At 40.4% G+C, this 18010-nt stretch overlaps 1 protein-coding gene across 7 annotated transcripts in view; it reads right to left on the reverse strand.

Annotated features, from left to right (window-relative positions):
* The window catches only part of APBB2 (amyloid beta precursor protein binding family B member 2), a 163472-nt gene that overhangs the window by 25843 nt on the left and 119619 nt on the right, over nucleotides 1–18010 (reverse strand). For 5 of the 7 annotated variants that reach the window (XM_059469815.1, XM_059469813.1, XM_059469814.1 and 2 more), the window contains one exon: nucleotides 14894–15021. In XM_059469815.1, coding sequence (XP_059325798.1) covers nucleotides 14894–15021 — 128 coding nt within the window. Of the gene's footprint in view, nucleotides 1–449; nucleotides 618–14887; nucleotides 15022–18010 lie in introns of those variants that run through there. The other 2 variants (XM_059469818.1, XM_059469816.1) reach the window with 2 other exon arrangements.

The following is an 18010-nucleotide window of genomic DNA, read 5'->3' on the forward strand; positions in this document are numbered from 1 at the left end:
ACTGGCACATGCAGTAATAGTAAATCCAATTTAGAGGTGTTGCTTGCACTAAAGGTTCCTGGAGCATTAGTTTTTATCAAAACTCCCCATTAAATGTGCTCAATCAGCAACAAAGAGCTGCTTCTGGCAGGGACTGCATTTAAAATGTATCAGAGCTTAAAGCCCATTCCAGGTTATTATTTAGGTTTCACAGCCACCTGCAGCATTGCACATCGCTTCTCAGTGCAGGGGGAAGACTGGGGGAAGGCAAACTCTGACCAAGGAACAACCCCAAGTTTGCAAGAACATGGGTCACCACCCTGCAAGTCACTCTTCTCCATCCAAGGGAACTTCTCCCTCCCTCAAATGTGCCAGCAGAGCTGTCAGTGGGATCACACCTGTGGTCTCCCAGGAAAATGAGCCAACATGCAAATGCCCACCAACAACTCTTTAAATTATCTGAGCCCAACCTGAGTGAAAGTAGAGCAAGGAACATGACCATGGACATTTCCACCAGCAGAGCTGAGAGGGTGAAAAGCAGTTAAGGATAATTTTCTGGCAATCACTTCTTTCAGCCACACAGATGCATAAGGAACAGGATGTTTTTTTCACCACCTAAATGCACCCTCAGAATCTAGTGGGATTCCTTCCTCCCTCCCTCCCTCCCTCCCTCCCTCCCTCCCTCCCTCCCTCCCTCCCTCCCTCCCTCCCACCTTATCATCAACAAGGTTTGGCAGGACCACTTATGCTCAAGCAACAACCTGTGCCATCCCAAAAGCTTTCCACTGATTTCCAGGGAGTAACAGGAGGGAATTTAATAAACAAATCTGTTGATGCTGCCTAAGATAAAACAGCTCCAGCTCCTCCTTGGATGTGCTGAATGCCCAATGCTAAGAAGAATTCAAAGCCATGGAATAATTTTTGCATTGTCCAAGCAACTTCTCAAAAGACTTGACAAAAGTGTGAAATTCACTTGTGGGGAAAGAAAGGGGCATTTTATGGACAAAGTGACACCCAAAACTGGTTAATGGGCTAAAATATAAACATATTGCATTTATAATCTAGGTTCCAATATGCATTCAGTGTAATTTCTTTACATTTGAAAATGAGGACCCAATTGATTTGATAACTATTAACTATTACAACAACCCTCTTCGTTTGCTGCTGTCCTCTTTCAGTCTTGGTAAGGAGAATACAAGGGGGTATGGTAGCCTTCCAGCTGGCCAAACAACAGCACTCATGAGAACAATGTCAGACTTCTACTTGAAAGGCTTCTAAGAAGAGAAGCCAGATTTTGCCATTTTAATATGCTGGAACAGTTTGTGGGAGAGAACTGCTCTTCTCTGATCATCCTTCAGTATGAAGAGAGAAAAAGAGACTCAGCAAAACTTTATAAACATGTGAAAAAAGTATAATTAAAACTAAATCTTAGTTTTCAAGTTATTAAGTTGGCTTTTCAAGAAGCGAACTGGGGTCAAATTCTAATCCTGTGTTGGTTTTCATAGTTTGTTAGATGCCACACTTACTGCCTGTGCACCTGTCAGTAATGATATGGCCAGACATATATGTGTTTCAAGGAATAACTTGCCCTGGTTTTAGCATTTAATTTTCCCTTGCCCCACACCCTCTGTTCCTCCAAGTTTGTTAATTCTAGTTGATATGTATGAAAAGGGCAACAGATTTACCTCTGCCACCAGATATAGGAAAATCTCCCAGGGCTTGACCAGCAGGCAGTTTCTGAAAATGAAAAACAATCTGAGCCAAATCTCTTCCCATTTGTGCACAAACAATTTGCTTAATAACTACAATTGTGTGGCAAATTCTCAATCACACCCAAAAATGTGGATTCAAACATGAATTAAAATTTTTAGTTTTAGGCTTCAGGGTAATAGTGGTGGCATCTGGTTTCTGATTTCTCCCAGTTTACTTGAACTAATTTTATTCTGAAAATGAAAGGTGAAACTCACACAGAAGTCTTCTTTCATGAACTGTATTGTAAAGAATAATCATCAATAAGCTTTGAGACCAGTCCTGGAAGTCACAGAACTCCCCACTGGATGCCAGGTTTGGCTGACAAGCTCACCCTAGCAACAACTGCTACCAAAAACACAGTGAAGAGATTTCCAGGACAAACACCACACTGAGTCCCATTTCCCACTACCAGCCAGGCACTGTGAACTTGCAGCCAAATCCCTTGGCAGGAAGGATCTTTGTACTGCAATTTACAGTACAAAGCAGGCTGCAGAACAAATAAGCTTACAGCAAGTAATGGGTCAAATTTACACTGACAAAAACATTCCCAGCAGCCAGCCCCGGCAAGGTGAAAACAGCCCAGGAGAGCTCTTGGCTCATGAAGAGCTGACAAATTCAACTCCTGCACTGCCAAAAGTGCCAAATGAAGGTAAGGGGGTGTTTTGGGGCATGCCTGGTGCATAAATGACACCTGTGTTGTTCCAGGCTATCCCAGCTATCCTGTCCTGCCCTCTCACAGATCCCCAGCTGGGGGCTGTTTCCCAGGCTGCTGTGCTCCTCACTGGGATGAGGCTCAGCCAAGCTCATCATGAGGGAATGGGCAACACTGAAAAGAATCTGGGCAGATCTCCATGCCCTTGGTAGCAATGAGGTGCCCAATTCTCTGGTTAAACTGCAGTGAACAGCAGGACACCTGAGCGAATGAAATGAGCTTATCCTCTAGACAGGGGTGGGATCACTCTCCCTAAACAGATCAAATATTCCCATTGCATGGCCAGAATCTGTATCTCACAGTGAAATACCAAGTATCCCAGCACACACAGCCCACGTAAGACTAACAGAGCTATAGATGGGCTGAAGATACAAAAACAGAATCAGCATCTGAGATCCTCATACTCATCCTGAGCAAGGACTGGATCCAAGGATTTCACATACACAAAATTTTGAGGAAAAAAGAAAATTAGTTTATGATTATCCAACTTGGATTCAGGTTGCAGTTTGCTTCAGTTTGAGCAAAAGCAAAATTATATTATAGCAATATATTCATACTGTGAGGCCAAGAGTGCATTTTAGTCAGTCCTAGCAGCTGCACTCACACTGCTGGCTGACAGCTGTACCCTTGCAGTCCTACACTTGAGGGAAAAGCCAGAGCAGGTTTGCATCCCAGCTCGTGCTACTACAGCACTCAAAAGCTCCACTTCTGCCTCACAGGAAGAGAAACACATGTTTCCCAAACTAGCCCTGCCTTTGCTACTCTGAAGCATCCATCCTATCCCTCACACAAAACATTTTGACACATTCAGGAAACAAAAAATTTGTCCCTTTTGCAAACCTCAGAGCACTACAATATTCTTTAGTCTCTAACAACATAGAAACTTAAAACCTCCCCTCATCATGATCATATACTTTCATCAAAAATTATCACAGAGTAACAGCAATGCCAATCTTCTAATTTATCTGAAATTTCCTATTATTTTTGAAAAGAGAAGAGAAAGTGAGAGGCAAGTGAGGAAACATTTCAGAAGGTTTAAATCTAGGATACAGGCAGGTATATGAGAACCTTCCATATACATCACACAATGAGTTTCCAAAATCCATGGGTGGATGAAGAAAATCTGAAATACTACCTTGAATCCTAAACATTCCAAAGTGACAAAATGAATATAGCATTTGTAAAAGCCTGGGTTGGCAACACTCCAGAAGAGCTTTGTTTGTCTTTTTTCCATTAAGGCCCCTGGAGCCATGTATGTACTCCATCAATGATCAGAGGGCAAGAACAATTGCTCAGTTTCCTTGTCTAATCCATCTCATTATGTTTCTGATGGTGGTTGAGTAAAAGCAGAGATGAAAAGCTATTTTCCTAAATAAATACACACAAGTGTCCTCCAAATAGGAAAAGAAAAAAGGAATCTTTCTTAGTAATAATTTATTTTCTTGTGGATGTGGGTGCTATCAATCTTAAACACATAACTACGTTGTTGGAGATACATATATGAAGTTTCTTTAGGTTCTTCAGACACTGCAGAAAAGGAACAGGCAGAAAATAAGCTTCTTAATCGATGAAGGACTGATGAAACACAACTGCAAAGCAAATGCAATTCAATTTACCCTTAGCAAACTGAACTACACCTGTGGTGGCTTTCCAAAGGAAGGACCTCCACTGCTCTAGACTGTCTGCCATAAGGACCCGGGGGGCCCTTCCAATCTGAGCTACTAAAAAATAATTCTGTAAGTAATCTACAGTGCCTCTTTCTGCATCTTGCTGGCAAATCCAGCATCATTACAGACACTGCTGTGCCAGCATGAGGTATCCCAGAACAACAGCAGGCTGACGTTCACAGGGTCTTGTCTGAAGTGGAAAAACTCACTTCACTGATGTTAAACATAGGATCAGGAGAATATTACGTCAAATATTGAAGACAGCCACCTTGCAGACCTTTAACTCTTTCATATTATTTTAAAAACCATAGTAGGCTCCTTACTTTTCCCCCTGCTATTTATTGCTTGTATGAGAACCTTAGTACTGCTAAAGAAAAAACATTTACACCATCCTTATGCCCCCAGAGGTACTACATTGATTTTGCTGAGCAGTATTCAGGTCCTGGAGGTCCATCTCTGTAAGTTAGTCCCTAACTCAACTCATGGTCAAGCTAATAAAAACCTTCCCATCAATTATAAGGGAATTTGGCCCAACTCAGGACACAAATGTACATCCAGCCAACTTGGAAATTAATCAAGGTGGGGAGAGGGGAACTTCAAACAATAAAATAATGAAATTTTAGAGGTATTTGAGTTCTATGTTTAATGCATTAATTCAGATTAGAAATTGAAAGCATTTTTATGGGATAAAGACAAACAGAATTTGTGTGAAGATGACTGTCATCAGAAGAGGTATAATGCACATGAATTTTTCAGTCTCACTAGGCACAAATTTATTTAAGAAATACAGATGTTAATGTAACCATTTCTAAATACAAAACCAAATCAGTCAGTAAACAAATCCCTAAATGTTTAAGACACTTGAATTATCTGTTGACAAAACTATTTTCATTTGCTCAAAGTAGTGTTTAAATTTCTGCTAATCAATCTGCACATATCAAGGAGGCTTCAGCAGGCAATCTACCTCCAATGCCAGAGGCCAAATTGTGCTGAATACCCCTAACAAAAAAAGCCCCTTTTCCCTGGTGGAGCCAGTGTTAGGTAAGAAGCCAACATACTATTCTCAGAATTAAAATCCTGAAGTGAAAAGGCTTTCTAAATACATGGAATGGATAGGACAGTATATACTATGATTTACATAAAAATGCACTGCATATAAATATTTGAATTGCAATCATCTAGCAGCAAATGTGAAAAAGCATCCAGAGGTAGCTGTGACATTTAAATAATTGAAGAGCCAAATTGACAGCAAGAGAATCCTCTTAGAGTCACATTTCAAATTATTATATAAGTGCAGGTAGTAGAGTTTGTGACTGCATAGAGAGACACAGGTCAAAGCCTGTACCTCATTTTACTATTGCATATAGCAAATGCCAGAGGACAATCAGTGATCTACAAATACGTGGACATGTCACAAATCCTCCTGATATCAGGAAAATACTCATGCAAAGATCAAAGGTGTTTTTATCTAGGTGGATATAAATACTTACACAGTAAAGGTGTACATAGAAACTTCCTACTCTTTCTCTAACCCACCAGAACAATATTGGCATAAGGTGTTTGGACAGGAGGAAGAGCTACACAGGTCACTTTCTGTCAGTACGTTTGCTTTTTAATTTGCTGCATTAGAAAGTTGTGTATCTTCCATATTAAGTAGCATAATAGTGAGATAATTGAACTAAACACTTCCTGCTGCACAAATATTTTTTCCTCTCAATTATTTTTTCTGAAATTATTTGCCCAGTAACAATTTTTATAAAGTCAAAGTTTTGCTCACAATAGAAAACAATAAGCAAAATAATTACATGTCTTGCAAAAGGCTGACATTTTCAAGTGAACCACTACACAACAGAAAAGTGTTTTACTGTTCATACGAACATACTACAGTCAAGGTTGCAGAGAGCTTTATAAACTTTTAGCCAGCAAGGTGTAAGTAAGCATTATTGGCACAATTTTTCATAAAGCATTGCTCTTCTCTTCAATGGCCTATACTTTCTTTGGCTTTTCTCCTCAGAAGGTTTTTGTATGTCCACCTTAGTACTAACTGAACAGGTTCAATATATAGTAGACTAACAAAGTGAAATCACTAGTGGACTAATTTGGTTTTCTCTCATCTGCAACAGACACCTTACACTAGGAAAGGTCTTGAAATGAGAACAAAAGACCACAAAAGGTTGCTATTGAGTCTTTTTTGGTTTTTTATGTTTTTAAGAAGTATTAGTTAATTATTTGACAGCTATTTATTCCATAGGTGGCTCCCTCTATACACAGTTCCTATGTTGGTATAGCCTCTGAGAGATGTGTAATTAAGAGTAACTTCAGCACCGCTGAAGATAAAGGGAGTGAATGCAAGGCAGGCACCTTCAATTGACTCCAGCTAGTTTGGGAAGGAAGTATTTTTTGTTTGCACAGCCTCCTTGGAGAGGAATCAACAGAAGGAGTATGCACCCAAGTGATGACCACACAATGTAAGTAAGGTAAGTTTAAACCATCTTTGATTGTGAGGTAAGATCAGAGCTTCTAACGGGGTGTTGAAATCTAGCAGGGTTGTAGAGAGTCTGGGAGGAAGATGGATGTTTCCTGGGGACAGGTACAGAGCTGGACAGCAGCTGCTTTTTCCATCACTGTTTTGCCATGGAGTTGAAGCAGCAGTTACTTACAGAAATCCAGCCTGGACACAGCACCTGCTTAATTAACATATAGAGAAAAGAATAGTAGAAGAACTCATCAGATTTCTACCCCAAAATGGCAGTCAGTAGCTCTCCTGAGCTACACACACTTTCACAGGCAGCTCAGCTGCTCTCAAGGGCCTTCTGTGATAGCTGCTTAAATTCATGGATTACTCTAGCTGTATCCTGAAGTGTTTGAGTTTAATAGCTGAAATAACAGGGAGTGTGTGGAGATTTTCTAGCACAAATTTGTATAAAGGCTTTAAGCCAGGGACTCAGTCAATGTGCCATCTCATTAATTGAGACAACCTGACGATATCACAGTGCTTATTTGTAATACACATCTAGATATATCATTTGTCTTAACTGAAACTTCTACAGTGGAATAATTCCAAGCGCTATTTAAAAAGGTTCAGGTTGAAGATCAGGAGGAATTTGTTCCTAGAAAGAGTGACTAGACATTGGAATGGACTGCCCAGGGAGGTGCTGGGGTAACCACCCCTGGAGGTGTTCAAGACAGGACGTGACTTAGTGCCACGGTCTAGTTGACAGGGTGGTGACTGCTCTAAGGTTGGACTTAATGATCTCAGAGATCTTTTCCAACCTAATTGATTCTGTGTTTCTATGTAATATTTGTTCGTCTCATTAGTGAGATTACTCAGAAAGGATAGAAGGATGCTGCCCCAGTTGAAGCCACCAGCAACAGAAAACCACTGGTGCAAAACTACAGGCGTTTCAAATTACATAATATTTCAAGTTAATACCAGCCTATTTCAATGCATCTTCAGTCTACTGTGTCTTTCATGTTAAATCCCCAAGCTAAAATAAACCAGTTTAATGAATCAAAGTATGAATGCACACATGCAGCTTTTTGCACCCACTTGACCACGTTTGCTTAAAACACATCAATTCTGTAAGCCTGACTGGATTCTCCCTTTCACAGCTGTATTGTTTCATTACTCCCTCCTAGAACACTGCACCTCCAAACAGTAATGCCAGAACTTATGGATATAAATGAGAAGTTTTGCATAAATAACTACCTAAACTATTTCTTAGTGAGAAGGGAAAATGCTACCAAAACACACAGAAAGGGATCCTCAAATGCAGCTGGCTTAGGGAAGAAGGAAAAGCAAAAGATAACTGTAAAACCCCAGCTAAAAAGAGAGGTCAGAAAAGCCAGTAAAATCCTTTTTCTCCAGTGTAATCCTTCACCTATGCCCTATTTATGTGATTCCTTACAGTATGTTTTGTCCTTATTCCAAGGTTACAGGGACCGAAGGGAATAGGCAATATTGATTAATGGTGTTTCAGAGATTGAAGAGCTCAGCTGAAATTACACATTCTTTGGGAGGTGTTATCTTTTCAGAAGAGCAGGTGCAAACACCATTTCAGTTTAATTTATTTTCTGCTTTTTTCAACTATGTCGCTAATGCAAAAAAGAAAGTTTATTATTCATTATCTTGTACAGTTTGATAAACTTCTCTCATAAAACTGAAGAAAGACTCAGAGCACATTCAATCATTGCCTCAGAGGGAAGGCAATCCAAAAAAACTTAAACACCTTCTTGAATGATGCATCTAGAAGCCACTAAATCTGAATTTAGACACTTGATTTTCAAAGACACAATGTGCAGAGATCCTACTGAAGTCAGTGGACAGCACAGGTGTTAAACACCTCTGAAACCCAGACATTTTTGTTAACCATGGAAAAAGCAAGGCAGCATACTATTTTTAATTCCCCATATTCTGAGGAATTTGAGCCATAACTTTACATCATATCATCCCCATTTGCCACAGATTTGTCCCATTTTTCTCTTATATCACCTCAAAAGTTTTCTCTTGTCCTAACAGCTCCTGAGATAACAGAGCTCAGATAATTCATATTGTTGTCAGGGCTCTCTTCTCTTTCAGCTTAGAGGATTATGTCCATCTGACCTGGGGCATCTATTCATTTAGTTGCCTGCTCTCCCCTTCTGAGGCAGCTTGAGCCTCATCATGTGTGCATCCATTGTTCTACTTTCTTCAAGGCCCTGTCTGCCTTTCTCCCCTTTCTGAATCTCAGCTTCATTTTATTCCTATGTCTAGGCAGCAGAAAAACATCAGCAGTTCAGAGAAGCAGGGCAATGGACATCCATACCTGATAAAATGGGGCAGAGGAAGGAGCACAATACATTCACATCACCCAGTCAAAGTGTCTGTGGTCAGAAAACTTTAATACCAGAGAATGTGCCTCTCCTATCACTTAAGAACCAAAAGCAACCAGGCTCCCTCCTCTGCCTGTCAGAAAACACACAAACTATACATTGGAAACAAACCTGCTCTGTGTGGTGACAAGGCTAGTGGATGAACAGACACATGCTGTGTGTTCTGTCCCACAGACCAGGTGCCCACCCCATCCAGTTCATATTCAGACCCATCAAAGATGTCTCCTGGATTCACCAGCAGCCCTCCTTGCCAGCTGACCACAGACTGTTTCAGCTGGATATACTGCTGTTGTATGAAGTCACCAGGAGACAAGAAACTGTGATCTTTCAGGCAGTTAAAGTCCTTTAGATTTTTTAAAACTTGAGGTAGGCTTGGACTGGTGGAGTAGCGATGAAGATAAAGGAGGGTTCAGGTAAATGTGCTAACAGAATCTCATTTACAAAACTGATGAGCCATTGCCTTTTCTCTCTTCCTTGTTAGTGAGCTGCTCAGAAAGCAAAGGGCACACACCAGCAGTCCAGGAGAAGAGACAAACCCCAACCTGAGGAATGATTAATGTAGAGTCATGCTGCTCACAAGCGAGAAGAGCAGCCCTTTTACAGCCTCAGTGCATCCCGAGGCTGTAAACACGCTTTTAATGACGAGGAGAAAAACATGGCATGCATGGCTTGCTGAGAAGCAAACACAGCACTGACAATTATTCACTGATACACCTGTGACACCTCCATGTGACAATGACCTTAGTGATCTTGAAATCAAACTATTTATACAACTGCAAGGACTGTTCTTATTTACAAATAATACTAAATGAATCACCATGACTCTTTTCAGAACAGCAGGAGAGGAAGACTGTACAAAGGACAGTGGTTTTTGACTTTTAAAAATCACAAGGTATCACTGAATCTTGCAAAGGGTTGCATGTATACAGGACATTTATTTTCTTCTAATGCCCATATATACTTATCAAACAAAGGAGCTCAGTGTACACATACATGCATACCCACCAATTTTTGGGAATCTGCTTTTGTTCATGGTTTTATGAAGGCATTCCAGGCCTTTTAAAATCAAACATATTTACTGACTGATCAATTGAAAACAAGGGATGAAACACAAAATCACCACACAGCCCAAGTTAACCAAATGAGGAAGCCCTTGCTACCCCAGGATTGTTAAATAAGAATCTCCAAAGGGCAGTATAATGGTGTAACCTATGGAGAGAGTGATTACAGTCTCCTGGAAAACACTTCTGCCTGAGGTGAGATAGCAGCCACATCCTCAGATTAAACTTTCATCAGCAGATCTCTGTGTTTCATCAATCTTTCATTATGGCAGAGCTTAGAAAATCATCTGCTCATGTGTCATTAGAAAATCTCTTCATCTTCCAAAGCAGAAACTACACAAATAAATTAATACAAGCAAAAGAGTTAAAAGGAGGGCCTGCAGACCATTTTGGGGTTCAAATAGATCAAAATACAGAGAAATATACATTTCTACAGTATTTTAAAATTTAAATACTACTTTTCAGAACAAACCCAAAAGGTAAATTATACAGGTTCTTAGATGAGAAGATATAGCTAATTAAGGAAATTCATGTGCAACAACTTCTGGAAGAATTTCCCACCAGAAACTGGGATTTCATCAACTTCATGAACACTTACTCCACCTAAGCAGCAGTGTGATCCCTACCTTTTTTTTCTGGTGATGGCAAACCCATAATCAGGGAAAGCTGCTTTTGCAGTCAGTGAATGGCTTTGGTATTTCTCACCTCAGTAGGAACAGGTGATTTCACCAGGATGAATGTAAGGACTGTGGGCTAATGTACACACATGAAAAGAGTTGCAGTGCAGTTTCCGGCTCAACAATATGGTTTTCTCAGCTTGTGTTCTCCTTTTGGTTTGTCTCAAAATGTTTTTTTCTTGTGTGTTAGTGTTTCTTCAGCAAATGCTACATCTTTTATGCTACCTCTCAAAGCATGTTTCCTACACTGAATATCTCTATATCCAAAACATATTGTACATCTGATTATGCACTCATAAGTTTGTTCTTTCTGCTTGTCATTTTGATCTTGTTATTTCACATCACATGCAGTCTGAATTGACTTACAAGTAATAGCTACACTGCTTTTCCTACAATCTTATTTTTTAAAATGTGTCAATAAAATATTAAACAAATTACATTTCAAAAAGAGTGGGCTCCAGTCCTGAAAGTCATTCTGGACACAAAATTTATGTAAAAGCACCTATCAAAATTCTTACAAATGGCTATGAATAGGAAAGTTCTGAAATAAAATTTCTTATGATGAAAAAAAATCCCAAAGTCCAATAAAAGTAGCTAAGAACATTAGTGTGCCAGCAAATGAAATATTAAAGCTGTTTTTGACTTTGTGTTTAATACCTAAATACAATATATATTAAATTTTAATAAATGATTTTTTGCTGTTCCTTACAGCAACTGGTCAAGAATTGTCATGGTGTCTAAAAACAAGAAATGCTCACTTTGAACACAGAAAGGGCTTCTCCCACAACTGACCATTTAAGCATGAGAAAAAATTAGTTAATTTCCTCTGCCATTTCTCTGTATTGTCAGCATCATATATAAAACTTCCTTTCAGGAAAACAGTTGAGAAAGTGGCTACCTTTAATGACCAAAAAGAAGAACTGGGTTTGAGGAGTTCTTGTTGTTTGTACTTTTAAAATTGGACCTGTACTTCTCTCATATATTCCATATCTAAACATTTTTTTCTGGATAGAGACATAAGTTTCTGCAGAAGTGTAGGAACTGGAATTCCTCTTTGGCCCCCAGCTATGGCATGCAGAAGGGCAGGAGTGGGATCAGAGATTTCCCATGCCTTGCACACAGCTCTTGGGGAATGCTGTGGGGCACCACAGCAGGTCAGAGCAGACAGGGTGACCTGTGCACACACAGCCTTTCCCAACCCCTGCCCTATTGATGGGGCTTATGTTCATCTAGGAGAGTCTGCTATTGCCTCCCACCCCAGACACATTCCACCTAAAGCACACAATGTTATTGGTGCCACATGATTGCAAAAGGTACATCTCTCTTAAATGTTTCCTAAAAACATCCATGACCAGTTCTGTCTTTAGGAAAAGCAGGTACCCAGCCTGAAGAAAAATGATTCATTATCTTCTTTATAAAAGAACATACTGGAATGAGTTTATTTCACAAAGAAATGTAAGTATTTGGGAAAAGAACTGTAAATGCTTAAAAAAAATTTAAGATCAAAGCTGGAATCTTTTACTCTGTAAAGCTGCATCACATTGGGTGCCCCTTAAAATGCTCTATTTATTTTCTGACAGAAGCAAGGTACTACAAAAACTGACTTGAAGGGAAATGTGTAATGCACCCATTTTCTAATGCAAACAAAGAACTCCAATGGTTTATTCATTAGGAGTTAAAACCTTTTTACTTCCCAGCATTTCAAACTGGATTTGCCCTTTTTAGACCTCTCAAAAATCTGTACCAAAGGAAGTGAAAACCAGTTAACCTATGCCCAACTGACTATCAGTCATTTATAAGTGTAAAAAAATTAGAAACCTTTAGTCACCTAAAAAAATAATCACCTTCTCTTTTAGAAATTTAGCCATTGGTAATCAGAATCTTTCAGACAGATAAAACAAGTTTCAGAAAATCTTTTACTGAGAAAGATTCTTCATGTTTGAAATTACATTTCCTATCAAAAGCTAGAGACAAAAAACCCCAAACCCTGACTATTGCAAATATCTTGACAATCACAGAAGGGCTTGGGTTGGAAGGGACCTCAAATATCATCTAGCTCCAACTTCCCTGCCTTAGGCAAGGACACTTTTCACTAGACCAGGTTGCTTAGAGCTCCATCCAGCCTGGCCTTGAACCTTTCCAGGGATGGAGCACACACAGCTTCTCTGGGTAACCTGTTCCGGTGCCTCACCACCCTCACAGGAAAGAATTTCTTCCTGAGATGTAATCTAAACCTACTCTTCATTTCGAAACCAATCTCCCTTGACCTGCCACTACATGCTCTTGTAAATATCAGGTACTGAAAGGAGCGTACAGGAAGGATGGGGTGAGACACCCCATAGTAAGGGGAGGGGTTAGATCCAACTGCCAACCCCCTAGAACAAAACACAACCTGAAAAATAAAACAAATTCTATCACAAATTCCTACTCAGCCTCTCTCTGAGATTTATGACCTGAAAAGCCGTTGTTACAAAATTTAACCACAGGAACGCCAAGCTATGCCTCAGGTCACCTTGAAGCCTTCTCTTTTCCAGGCTGAACAATCCCAGGTCTCTCAGCCTTTCCTCATAGGAGAGGTGCTCCATCCCTCTAATCAACTTGGTGGCCCTCCTCTAACAGGTCCATGTCCTTCCTGTGCTGTGGCCCCAGAGCTGGCTGCAGCCCTGCAGGTGGGGTCTCACCAGAGCAGAGCAGAGCAGAGGGGCAGAATCCCCTCCCTGCCCTGCTGCCCACGGGGCTCTGGATGCAGCCCAGGACACCTTTGGCTCTCTGGGCTGTGAGTGCCCATGGCTGGGTCATGTCCAGCCTCTCACCCACCAGCATCACCAAATCCTCCCTGGCAGGGCTGCTCTGGGTCTGTGCATCCCCCAGACTGGGCTGATAATGGGGGTTGTCCCAGCTCAGATGCAGGACTCTGTACTTGGTTTTGTTAAACCATGTGAAATTCCTGAAGGTCCAGTTCTTGAGCCTGTCCAGGTCCTTTTGGATGGCACCTCATCCTTTAGAAGCGTCAACTGCACCACTCAGCTTGGTGGCATCAGCAAATTTGCAGAGGGTGTATTTGATCCCTTCATCTATGCCATTAATGAAGATATTAAGTAACACTGGCCCCAGTGCAGATCCCTGAAGGGCACCACTTATCACTGATGTCCACTGGGACTCTGAGCCATTGACCAGTAACCTCTGAATGCAACTATCCAACCACTTTCATATCCATCCAACAGTCCACTCATCAAATACATCTCTCTCCAATTTAGAAAGAAGAATGTAGTGGGAGACTGTGTCAAAGGCGTTTTAGATAAATGACATCAGCAACCCTTCCCTTGTGCAGTAATGTGGTTATTCCATCACAGCCAGTACTGGTCATGCAGGACTTACCTGATCATTATCAAATATGGACACAAAAAGCAGAAGATTGCTGGTGTTACTCAATCCTTACCATCCTTGTGTCAGGATGGGTACTGTGCTAAGATCCTGGACTTTTTCCATATGAATGGCAATGTTTTCACTACATCAAAATGCCCAATCAGACTGGGAGGCAGCTCACTGTCGTGCTCCAAACAAGTCACCTTCACAACCCAGTTTCCTCAGCAGTATTACATGGCAAACAAGAATGCTACCAAGAGACCAGCCAAGAAGGAAACCTAAGGAAAGACTGCTTCTAGGGCAGGAAGGCCTTTAGCACACGCTCCTGGTTGCTTCCTACCACAAGGAACAACTTTAGCTCACAGGCAGCACATTTCAGGGACAAATCTCAGCTTTCCGCAACACCTTTGGGGATTTTCTTACACCAAGAACTAGAAGAAACAGTAATGACTAAACCCATTACTTGGACCAGCAGGAAGACATGCTTTCACATAGTCAGGAGAAACATCCTACGAGACATATTTGAAAACATGCTTTTATACCAAAAGTACTACACAGATCTGAAACAAATCAATGCTACATGTGCAGTTCTATGCACCTGAGTTAATCTGAAAGGCTTGTTCAATGCAGGCTTAACAAGACAGCATACAAGTGATACACTACAAAATGCACAGAGTTTAAAAAGTAACACCAGTAACAAAAAGAAGAATTTACCCACCTTCTCTCAGGCCCTGGGACAGAGTAATGTGCAGTATGCATTAGCAGAAGGAAATAGCAGCAAGGCAGACAAGCAGAGCCAACACTCACCGGCCGTTGTCACGGCCCACGCCCCAGACTCGGATGCTCACGATGGGCTGCGCGTGCAGGACCGTGCGGTCCATGGGGTCAATCAGGTTCAGCATGTCATTCTCCAGGATGAGGTACATGTCTTTGCCCTGCAGATCCAGACAAAGTACACAGTGCATCACCCTCTCAGACTGGCTGGGATCGAGGTGTTATGTCTGTGCTGTTCAGACTAGCTTCATCTTTACTCAAAGGTTTGGGCTGTTCCAAGAGCAAATGAAAAAAGCTTCATATGCTTCTGGTGTGAAAAAGATCTAAGATGTTATCTTGCTACTATATTTTTAAACAACCCCAATCACAAAAAGCTTTGATGTCTTTTAAATACAACTCATTCAGACCCAAACTACTGAGTTATTCAATAAGCTATGTGTTCATCTGTTTTTCAGTAAATTCTTCCAAATATATGAGAAATCATGGCCTGTACTCATAGTAAAAGCTTATATCAAAACCTGTACTTTTGAGGCAGAGTTCCTTCCTTCAAAGTGTTTTGTTTCCATAAAATTTAACCAATGGATTATGGGAACAGACAGCAATTTGTACATGTCAAAGGATTTACTCTTTGAAGAAAGATTAAAGGGGAAAACCCAGTATTAAAACCTGAATGTGAATTCTGCTAGTGAATGCAGAATCTTGGAGTCAGGACTTCTCCCCAGTTCTTCTGGCATGTAAGAACAAGGATAATGCTTTTTTTCTCTTGCAGGAAACAAATTTAGAGAAAATTCTCCTTTTGATGCTAATTCACAAATGCTTATCTTCCTTCTCTTGACAGCATTTGTAATAGGTCTGCTGCCTCCTCTAGCACATGTAATTTCCTTCTTCTTGAAGGCTGTACACATACTCTTCAGACCATGAGATCTTACAGAAATGCTCCTGAACCTATTGCTGAGCAGTAAGACAAGCTCCTGATCAGAAGGTGGAAGCTATCAGCTACATACAGAGTAATTAGTTTCCTCTCTTTGGTGCCAGAATATATACATGAACAGAAAGAACAGAAAGAGTCTGAATCCCTACTGACTAATGATTCAAAACTGACCTTTTTCTTCATCTCAGTGACACAGAAACCCTTTTCCCTCTTGGTTACAGAGGCTCAAGTCTTTATGATGCCTACTTTTGTGTTTGTGTAAGAAATACAATCATGTCACTTTGTGAGGGCTGCCTGCCATTGTTCGTAGGCAAGGCAGCAAGGGGCAGGCACTGCCCATTTCCCAGCAGGGATTCCAAGGGAAGCTGTGACACAGAGCTGGCACTGCAAGTACCAAGAGGGATGTGGGAGACACAGGTGACACCTGGTATGAGCAAAGCCTGAAGAAGCATTTTTTGCCTGATGGAAAAAGCACATCTGTGGCTGAGATGCAAGGCTGGATATATAGGCTGCTCCTAGAGAAGCAGAAGGAGCTGTGATAGCCATGCAAAAAACTGGGGTAAACCAGCAGCACTGAGATGCTAGTGGCAGATAGAAAAAGAAACATCATGAAGATAAAAAGGGAGAAATTTGCTTGGAGGTCAGAAGCAGTAAACAAATTATGTGAAGAATGCTACCAAGTGTCACACAGATTGCTTTTTGGACCAATTTTATACTTATATATTTGTTCCAGAGGAAATTATTACAAAAAGGAAAAATATGTTATTCATGCAAAATACACTGGGATTAGAGTAACAAAACAGGATCCAAATTAGCTGGAAAAAAATTGGAGAATGGGCAGAGAAGCAACATAAGTCACAGGAAATGATCCTTGCAATGCTCAGGGGATCACTTGTCTGCAGCCAGAAGCAATATATTTTGCTAAATTTTGTTGCCTTATTATACAAAAGCTATTTTAGAGACGAAAGCACTGCATAGGTCAAAAAGAAATTATTAGACAGGCTAGGAGCTTGAATATAGGCTTTAATGTCTCAGACTGCTGAAGAGCTGCAGAGATCTGATGGTTTGAAGAAGAGCCATGGAGGGAAAGTGACTAAAGGAAAGAGAGGCTCAATCCCAGCAGTTTTTCTGGAAGTGTTACAGGCTGCAGTATATAGGTCAATGGAAGATATCTTTTTCATGTAAGTGAAATTGCAATGTACAGAAATGTAATTCATCTGCAATACAAACAAAAGAACAGTGTTTTTCTGTTTGGATTTTACAGAACAGTAGAAGTTCAAAATTTATAGGCAATTTCTTTTGTAGCAAAGGGCATGAAATCCCACAGTAAAGCCACTAACAAAGCTTCTGCAGGGTCAGGGTTTTACCCGGGGTGTGGGAGGGTTTGTGGTTTGTTTTGCAGTTTTTTAAATCATGAAATCTTGGGGTTAGTCCTAACCCCGATTTCACTTTCATTATATTCTAGCTTAGGCAATCTTAAAATTCTTACATGCAGTCATTTAGCTCCATAATAGACTCCTGCTGTAATTGCTCCATCTGATGCATCAATGATGGAGTATAATTTTTTCAGGTTCCTTTCTAACACATGCCTCTTCTAATCACTCTTGAAGCCTTACATTGCAGGCAGGAAAATGTGGTCGGATGTAATGAACTCTTTTAAAATCAGGAAGACAATTTACTTCAGGAGCCACCTATTCAAGCACAGTGTCTCTATTGTTTTGTCAGGCTGATTTTTTTTTTTTTAAATGAATAGCACTCTTAATTTAAACATCCATTCAAGAGGACCAAAACTTTTTACCAGCTTAGCTTGAAAACCTGCAAGGATTTCCAACAAAGAATAAGGGGATTGACAGAGAGATATAGAAAAAATGTGAACATTAACTCTTAAAATAAATCATGAGGGTTCAAAGTAAACACTATATTTCAAGGTGATCAAAGTGCTGCTATCTGAAATATGGATGAGATTACACACATGTAAAGATACTGGATTTTTTTCTACCCTGAGGTCAGCAGTAAGTCCAAAGCCCATGACTGACACATCTCTAATTGTTTGTCTACCTATATTATCTAAAAAAACTGTTCCCAGGTGTAAGAAATAAAGGAAAACAATATTATTTTGTTTATTTATATGTGCAATATATACTTTGTACATATAAAAATCCTGCTGAAATGATTTTAAATGGATAGAACACTATATATGTGCTCCTTTACACATAATT

Source organism: Ammospiza nelsoni, chromosome 4, assembly GCF_027579445.1.
Source record: "Ammospiza nelsoni isolate bAmmNel1 chromosome 4, bAmmNel1.pri, whole genome shotgun sequence".
In the NCBI taxonomy this organism is placed as follows: domain Eukaryota; kingdom Metazoa; phylum Chordata; class Aves; order Passeriformes; family Passerellidae; genus Ammospiza; species Ammospiza nelsoni.